Raw genomic sequence first — 9,333 nt, 5'->3', positions numbered from 1 at the left:
TGTTTTTTGATTTGTGTGTAGAGTTCTGAGAGTATGAGGCATGCTTTCAGAAAATGTGTGTAAACAATCGAGAAAAACTGTAATAATCACCTGCACACATGCTCCCTGTAATCATACAGACTGCCAGTTCCCTTTGTGGGCAGTGTAGAGCAGAGTGGAACAGTGTTAACTGATCACTGCCATCTGGTGGTGATTCAACACACAGGTAAAAATGAAAAGAAGAAAGTGTTTTCTTGTTTTCGGCTTGAAATGTTTAATCTAATAAACAAGAAAAACAAACCAAACCAAAAAACAAAATTTGTCAAGCATTTATAAAATTGAAAATTGAAGGGAAATCACTGTTAATCAGAGATAACACCACGGAAAATTCAAGAACAGCTTCTAAATATACTTTGATTGTTTTATCAACTACTGTTTCCGAGTCCAAGAATTAACTTGACTTCATTTGAGACTTTAGACTTGAACTGGACGTAAAAGTCCAAATTCATAGTTGTTAATGTTAGTAGTTCTTGCAAACAGGTGGCTTTTTGTCCGTATAATGGAGTTATATTAATAATAATAATAAAACTTTATTTGATAAATGATAAGAAATAGTGTATAAACCACACTCAGCTTACAAGACCAGGTGGCTATAATGTCACTTGACTTATCGTCAGTGCCATGGTCGGCATTCAGAGGTCATATTGTACCTAAGTCACTTCCTCTGTACTATATGTGTGTGTGTGCGTGTGTGTGTGAGTGTGAGTGTGTGAGTGTGCTCTCATAGGATTATCTCTCGTTTTGTCTTAAAGGTTACATTAGCCGTGTTTTCTGAGGGCGTGGGATGCTTTATGACTGAAACCTTTAATTAAGGTATTTGAAAACAAACCCACATGTTGGAAGTTCTCCAGAGATTTACATGCATGAGACAACTAATTGAAATTAAGTGAATCATTATAAAGGTCACAATGCTGCCCACTTACGGTAGCTCAAGAATCTCTTTATTAGACAACGCCTCAGTTGGTCCTTAGTTTACTTGTTGAGCTTTTTGTGGCTTACCAGCTTTGTGTGGTTTGTAATGACTTTGTAATGTATCCAAAATCCTCCTGTTATCAGATAAAAGTTCATTTAAAACACAAACACCCCCAAGTCTATAGCACTGAGGGCTTTTTTTTGGTGAAACTGAGCTCACAACAGCCTCATTACTAAATAAATAAAGTACGAGTATGTATAATCTATGTATGTGTAAATATATATGTGGGTGAGAGGGAAGATTACAACATTTTGAACACTGCCTGCTGCATTCAACTTGACATTTTATGTACATTTGCTTTCATTTTATGACATTTATTCAGCAGCGGAGCTAGAGAAATATTCAAGGGTTGGCATGGAAACTGTAAGTGGTGGCAGAAATATATGCTGATTTAATAGCAAACAATCACGTTTATCAATATTTGCTTGAAAAAGATTAAGACATTTTAACTCAAAAACATCACATTACTGTGGCACACATACACCTTAAAGTATTGGATATAAATATCTAAAGGTGGCATTATACATCATTAAATTGTTTTATTTCCAAATCTTTTTTTTTGGAAATAAAACATTTTGCTAAATTCTTTTTTTTTCAATATCTAAATCTAAATTAGAAACTTCAATTTGACATAATCTGACACCAAATTGGGGTGGCCAGGCATGTTTTATGGCTGGTAGCTGTGTGTATGCATATAGTGGAGCTGAATAAATGAACTTCACGATACACACACATATTACAAACACTGGAACATCTGTTTCAACATTGCAGAGCTCGGGGCGCTTGGTGCTGTCAACTGAATCAAATACAGTTTCCTGAAGAAGTCTGTGTGTCAGAGAGAGAGTATTTAAAGCTTTAATTTTGTGTATAAAGCAAAAAATTATTTTGCCAATCAATAATTTATCAATCTTGCTAGAAGTCAAGAATCATCATATTTGTTATTTTCATGTTTGAATGTTTCTAATTTCACGTTTTGTTTGTACAATGGCATGAATTTTGAGATCCAAGACATCCTTTCTGTTGTGACGTCAGCGTGAACAATCAGAATTCATTGACTTTAGACTGACATTTGTCATGCGGGTCACTTCAGTAAATGGTAATGGTAAATGGACCTGTACTTGTATGTAGCCTTAGTCTTCCGACCACTCAAAGCACTTTTACACTATGTGCCACATTCACCCTTTCACACACATTCAAAGTCCATCGAAAAGAAACTAAGTCATTCATACACATTAATACATTGATGCACAGCATCAGGAACAATTCAGAGTTCAGTATCTTGCTCAAGGATACTCTGACATGTGGCAGGAGGAGCCGAGGATCGAACCAACAACCTTCCGATTAGGGGACGACTGTTGGATTTAAATGTGTCTGTTTGTCTATAAGTAAATCTAAAAGTGTGTATTTGTGGCCTGTTTTAAGGATATTGAGTAGTAGGCTGAGAACCACAGACAAGGTAGGGAAAATGTCATTTAAACAAAAGCTATTATTATTATTAATATTATCATTATACAATTAGGAGGTTCTTAACTTTGACATTGATATTAAAGTTATCAGATATTGTTTTCACAAAATCAAGATTTCATTTCATGATTCAGCAGAACTGAATGTGTATATTGTATCTGTGTGACAAAATCACAGCCTGAAGTTCAGGTCTGTCCGCAATCCAAAGCATCTTTAAAATGACATTTAGCACTTGAAGAAGTACATATCTGGGTGTGTTCCCATTTTCACTCCACTTTTCTGTAGTGCAGCGAAACTCACCATCTAATAAAAACAGATTAACACGCACACAAAATATGTAATTCATAAACGTGCAAGTAAGCATGGTGGTAGCATCCGTCAGTAAACTCTGCTTAGGTGAGCCTTAAAGGTTTCAATTTCTGAACACATCTGAGGAGTTTAATGGATTATTAGCAGACTCTTGGATTCACTTTTTTTTTACTGCATTCAGCAGTGGCTGGATTAACATTAGAGTTTCTGTGGCCTGCATCAGCTAAAGCTCCACTGGAGATATATTATGAATAATATATCTCTTCTCTTCATAATTTGATTTAATAAAACTTACTCCATAGCCTCTGATGAGATACTGTTATTATGTTTGTATTTTTTGGAAAGACCATCACATGTAATGTTGTCGTATACAATGTGACGGTTGTATAATGTGTGAAATATGTTACATAATAAAATAATAAGGTGAAAAACAGAAAGATGCCTCTGAGTAATACAGCGAGGAATGTTAATCACTGATGAACATGACTAATCAGCATCGTAAAAGCCATAAGAACACTTTTATTTCCTTGTTAACCTTAGAGGCCAGAGTGTTCTCAGTTTTGTAATCTGTAAATAAAATGTAAAGGCCCAGTGATTAACACTTAGGAGAATCTATTCGCAGAACGAAATTTAATATAATGTAGTTTTTAATTAGTTTATTATCACCTGAATAAAGGAATAGTTATGTTTTTATATCATTTTAAATCTAGATATTTAATCACCATAATTCTACAGTAGAAACAAATCAAACACTGGATCTAGATAAGGGAGTTCAAGTTTTCACGACCACCGTGGTTTCTCCTACATGCTTGCTAGGGGAGTTTAAACATGAAATTATAAATTACTTTTTGGAAAAGAAACGAAAGTATAAAATGTGAGTCACTTTGACCCTGTTTGGTTGTTCACCTGCAGCAACACACACGTTCTGGGTGTTGCCATTTAATGATGGGCTGAATGAGACAGTGACTGTCATGACGATGGAATCTGAATACATCGTTATTTACAACAATTTACCAACAATCAATCAGAGTGCTCACATCAGTCAGAAACATGGAGGAAGACAGGAGCTTGCCCAAGTGAGTGGAATCTTTTTTAATTGAACAATTGACGCTATTAATCTATTATTTTATATAGCTGTTATTACTGATATAAATCATTTATTTATTAGGTAATAATCAAAGGAAGACTATTATTATTATCAATTATGCAGGGATGGGATATTTTTATAAATTGATTTCTTTATTGGAAGAAAAGCTTTCTTGAAAAACAAGAGAATAGATTATTATTATTTGTATGTATTATTCAGTTGTTCTTTCTTTTAAAGTGTGCAAATCAGTTCAAGAAGATGTGTTTTTTAGCTGAAGAATTTCTGGTTTTGATTGTTGACAAGATTTACAAATATATGAGCACCTGTTAATTTCTATCTGATTCAGTCCAGCTATACTACTTTTGTGAGGCTTATAATGTTCAATTTATGTGGACACTGTGTCAGAGTAACAATTAAGTCATTTTCTATAGCATCTATAATACATTTACACACTTATTAAAAAAAAAAAAAGCAACGTCCTCATTTTTTCCTTATGCTGTGATGTATTCTGTAAGCTGCTATAGATCATATTGTTGTATTGGAAAGTTTTTTTATTCATGATACATATGTATAAAGCTAAACATTTAGCGTTTATTTTCTACCTGTTTTTATACCTAAATGTATGTTATCAGTTTATATATCCACACCTGCCTTTCACGATACCTGCCAATATGTAATCTAATATATATCTAATTTACAATCCTCCTACTCTTTACCCAACAAGTTATTTTCCTAGAAACATGCCACCACTTCTCTCTACGTCCTACCTAACTAACAACCTTCCTATCCACCTCGTTCCTGCCTTCGTGCAGATCTCTCTCTCTCTATGTTCCACCAATATAATTTTCTACCTGCAGTCACCATCAGAGTTTGACATTTTGATGTCTTTAACCAGGAGGCCGTGGGACACCTGCCGAGAGATCCCCGTCATTGAAGATGAACAGACACCATGGAAACTGATTAAACTACTGAAGGCTATCAGTCTCTGTGTAGTTGCTGTGACTGTGTTTGGATTGGCTCTATGTAGCAAGGTTTGTTTCTATATACATTAACATTAAACTATACTGTGCATTTCTTACATGGACTATAAAGGGATAATGCTCTTCAAAGTGTCCATTAACAGGAAATGCACAATGTGGAGGTCAGAACAGTTGCCTCTGAATTTCTGATTCACTAACCCCTAATGACGATAAGGAATTACAATGGTTTATTGCATATTATGTATGAAGGTGAACCAAGATAATGTACTGTAGGAGCAATGAGGAAAAAGGGATGAGGGTTGAGGGATGGAGGTATGGGTGTGCTTAAGTACTTTTTGTGCGTGCAAGTTCAAGGCGTGGTCTTTATCCCCGAACCTAGTTATAAAACTTTATTTATGGACACCTCGAAGGCCATTATGCTTCTTATACCATGGTCACTTGCCAAAGAGAAAAAATTAAGACTATAAATTTATATTTTTATGTCAAATCTAAAGTTTTTCACAACTTTGTTTCCTTTGGCTCAGCTACTTGCCCAAAGCTAGTGTTGTGCTAGCAAGAATCAAAGTCAATAACATTGCGTATGGTTAACAAACAGGAAATATCATTTGTTATATATCAATATCTTTTTTACACAAAAACAAGATTAGTCAGCAGTATTTATCCAGGTATATCTTTCCCTACAGCATCTTTAACACATTTATTTTGATGACTTCAGATGACAAAATTCCCAAGACTACTGCCAATCTAAGCTTTAAAGGTTTAAAAGTTAACTCAGTTATTTCATCTCAAATCTTTAAGGGGTATTGAGACAAAGTTTCAAAGTAAACTCTTTTATCTTTCTGTCCAGGCTTCGTTCCTCCTCCTCATCACCTTGTCCAATGAAGGCACCAAGACCCTCCCAGCTGAGCATAAACCTGTCTCTCTGCTGTGTATCGGCTGCTCTCTCATCGCGTCCAGTGTGCTTCTCTTGCAAAAGAGCATCTGGAAGGCATGTTATAAATCCTCAAAGATGCCGGCCAAAACGACAATGGCTTTGGTGAGAAACCTGATAAGATTTCTTAACTCTCCCACCTTTTTGATTGATACCTTGAAGGATGTATATACCAGTGACTGTCGCTGCTCAATTTTCACTAATTCAAAAATCTTCTATTTGTCACAGAAAACGTTTTTGAATCCATCAAGCTAAACCTAATTTGATATGGTGAGCCAGGCCAATACCAAGAGTCAGACTTGGTCAGATAAGGCACAGTTACCTGAAATGTTGTCTTTAAAATATGTTTTTAGTTAAATGCTAAATTCTAAAATGCCTCTTCACTTTCAGTACACTTACCAGGAACGGAACTCTTCTAGGAAAATGTTGTCAATGTATTGTTCTTCTCCTATGCTAGCTGCTATGGTAGTAGTGTAAATACACCTCCCAATGTCCTACGAGCTCCCTAGCACTGTGTTAAGAGCGAAGGTCCTGATACTCTGAAAGCAGAACTGATGCTTAAAGAGGAAATCTCTCATAAGATGGTAAAAAATTTGTGTTCGATGTATTATCAATGTTCTACTTCTCTTTTTCAGGTTCTGTTCTTTGAGTTCATCGTGTCTCTGGGTGCAGCGATTCTCACAATCGTAGCAATGCCACACTTGGACATCGTGACCAACATGACGATACTGAACGGTGTAGTCGTCCTCTCTGCGCTCCTACAGGTGGTCACTCAGTGCACTGCCAAAGAAAGGAACCGCTTCCTGGCACCATCCATCACTGCCTTTATCCTGATTATGCTCGGTTACGTCCTGTTCCTCACCTTATACATTATGAAAGATCCTACTGGAATCAAGAGGGGCATTTGGGTGGGTCTGGCTGTTGGTGGGGCTTTCTTGGTGTCTTTCAATTGGTGGGAGAACTACTTGAGACTCATCAGCGAAAACAGCAGCTCTGTCTTCCTCAAAGAGTTGTGTAAAGATGTGAGAAGGAGCCAAAACATGCTGCACATCCTCTCCAGCCTGCTCAGGATCGTGGTGACCGCCTGTGTGCTCGGAGCCTATGTCCCTCTGGCCAAAATGGACTGGGACATAGTGACCTCCATCCCGAGGCGTGAGACAAGAATTATAGCCATCATCATTGGGGTCCAGTTGGTCTCCTCTGCACTCTGCCACTGGTTTGCTGTGGCCGCCTGCAAGATGCACGCCCTGCGACGATGCTTCATCCTGCCTTTGTACCTGGCCTCTCTGGCTGTCATGGCTCTGCTCATCATCCCTGTTATCGTTTACTATCAGGACTACAGAATAAGTCTGAACGGGACTGAAAGCATCAACTTCACAGGCTACTGCAATGTAGTTGTGGATGGAAGAAACCAAAGCTTGAACGGCAGTGTGTTCCCACATCTGGTTCTGGATGTTACACACACTCTGTGCTTCCTGGACATGTCCAAGATAACTGACATTGGCATGCTGACAGGTAATAAAAAATCGGCTACAGTGTGACACTATACTATACATTAAGAGATAGCTCACATTTTGCTGTACAATATGTTTTTTTATTCATCTGAATTAGTATTAGTATTTGTGGAGAGTTTGATGCAAGTTATTTAGGCAAACGTCCTATTTTGGCATAAAACATATTGAGACACATTTACCTCTTCTAAAGGTTCAGCAGTGTCCTGGTGGCTCGGTCTTGTGTTGGCCACTGTCCACCTCTGGAACCTCAGTCTGTATCGCATCCAGAGGACACAAGACCTGTTCATCAGGAGGCTGTATGAAGGAGGATTTATGGAGCAGTCACTGCTTCTAAATGCTCGATTTGACATCCAGACGAATGAGAAGCAAAAGAAGTAAGTGTGTGTTTGTGTGTGTGTGCGTGTTTCTTGGGAAGATCAGGAAAACTCTACAAAGTTCGTTTCAAGTTTGGACAAACAGTTCATGTATGATTAGTTTAGGTTTCTGAGTTCAAAATCTGGGTTAGACTGGGAAAATAATCCCATTAAGCAGTGGTACAGGCATCAACTCTTCCTCCTGGGTGTTTTTTGTTTCAGTCATTCTTTCTTTCTTGTTCTTGTTCTTCCATGACTCATTTATATGTATATATAAATAATATCTTCCAAAAACATGATGATCATCATGTGTTCAAAAAATACTAAGCTTACTCAGTCACTTTATGGGTGAAACTTGAGTTTGTTTTTATGAATGGAGTTCTTGGTCAACTGTTATCGGTCTTTCTCATCTTAAAAAAAAGAACACTAAAAATATCTACTTAATGTTCTTTATTTTGCATACACCTTTTATCTTTAATTTTAAGGTTTTAAATATGCGTATCAACAACAGGTTGACAAATGGTAATTTAAGTTTAAAAAAATGTCTGTAGACAAGGGCTGCAATTATGAAGCTCCATAATTAATGTTGAACGAAAAATATTCATGGGCTTCTGCCAACAAAAAGAGACAATGTGATGTGATTAAAACCTGTTAAAATCTGTAGTGTCTGTATATATATAATCTGTAGAAGTGTATGGATCAGTGAACAATAGGTATGCAAAACACTAAGGTGTGTCCAAAAAGATTATCCGTACTGTGGTGCAGAAGGTTTAGTAGTGTGAGGTCATGATAAGGAAGCTCAGAGAAGCATGTGTAGGTGTGGGATTACTGTCAGTGTCTCAATGTAAAGACATTTCTCAAAATTGATTTCCAGATTCAGGCCACTAGACCCGGTGAAAGTGTTCCTGTGTGCCACCATGTGGCATGAAACTTACGACGAGATGATGAAGATAATAATTTCAATATTTCGGTAAGTTTCACATTGCAAGTTAGCAACCACAGAAACAAGCTATTGGGAAATTTACCCATGTTTTTCCCACTTTTAGCAAAAGAAATTTATTGAGTAGTTATTGAGTAGATTGGTTATCACAATGACATGCATGTAAGTAGACTGTTTTTTTAGTCTTTAGTCTGAAACCAGCCAATACACAGGATTATAAGAACTATCTGAACTACCACTGGCTGTCTTCATTATTATCCCAATGTTTCTGATCACTGTGGTTACATTGTACAGCAGCAACTACAGAGGAAGTATGTAGTTTGTTTTGTGGTTTTTGGTCAGCGGGACTAATATGTAGATAACTAGTAGATATAAAAGCATGGCTGTCCATAGAATATTCCTCAACCATCTTGGATAGTACAGTTCAGTTTCATCAATCCTGAAAGTTCATAGAAATCATGGGCCATATTGGTGGATTTTAGCAAAATAAAATCGTGGTGGAATTTCCTTTTGATTATGAACACCAGTATCATCACAGTAGCTTTATGTGATTCTTGTCACTTCCCAGACTGGACAAGTACAGGCCAAAGAAGGAAGGAGAAACAAGTGATGTGACTTTTGAAGGCCACATCTACTTCGACGATGCCTTCAGTGATGTTCCCGGGAGTCGAGGGCGCCACGTCAACGAATATGCAGAGATGCTTGTAGAAATTATCCGAGAAGTTTACAGGTGAAAACTGTGA

The 9,333-nt window shown here is 37.1% G+C and overlaps 1 protein-coding gene across 1 annotated transcript in view; it reads left to right on the top strand.

The window, feature by feature from the left end:
• Window positions 1-9,324, top strand: part of LOC118343134 (chitin synthase chs-1-like) — a 21,990-nt gene extending 12,666 nt beyond the window's left edge. Inside the window, exons 4-7 of the mRNA XM_035681887.1 lie at window positions 6,419-7,298; window positions 7,488-7,671; window positions 8,525-8,620; window positions 9,159-9,324. Of these exons, the coding sequence (XP_035537780.1) occupies window positions 6,419-7,298; window positions 7,488-7,671; window positions 8,525-8,620; window positions 9,159-9,324 (1,326 nt within the window). The remainder of the gene's footprint in view (window positions 1-6,418; window positions 7,299-7,487; window positions 7,672-8,524; window positions 8,621-9,158) is intronic.
• Window positions 9,325-9,333: the final 9 nt, after the last annotated feature.

Source organism: Morone saxatilis, unplaced genomic scaffold (genome assembly GCF_004916995.1).
Source record: "Morone saxatilis isolate NCDOM2014 unplaced genomic scaffold, NCSU_SB_2.0 Contig9, whole genome shotgun sequence".
Classification (NCBI taxonomy): domain Eukaryota; kingdom Metazoa; phylum Chordata; class Actinopteri; family Moronidae; genus Morone; species Morone saxatilis.
This window is presented reverse-complemented; position numbering and strand designations above follow the sequence as displayed.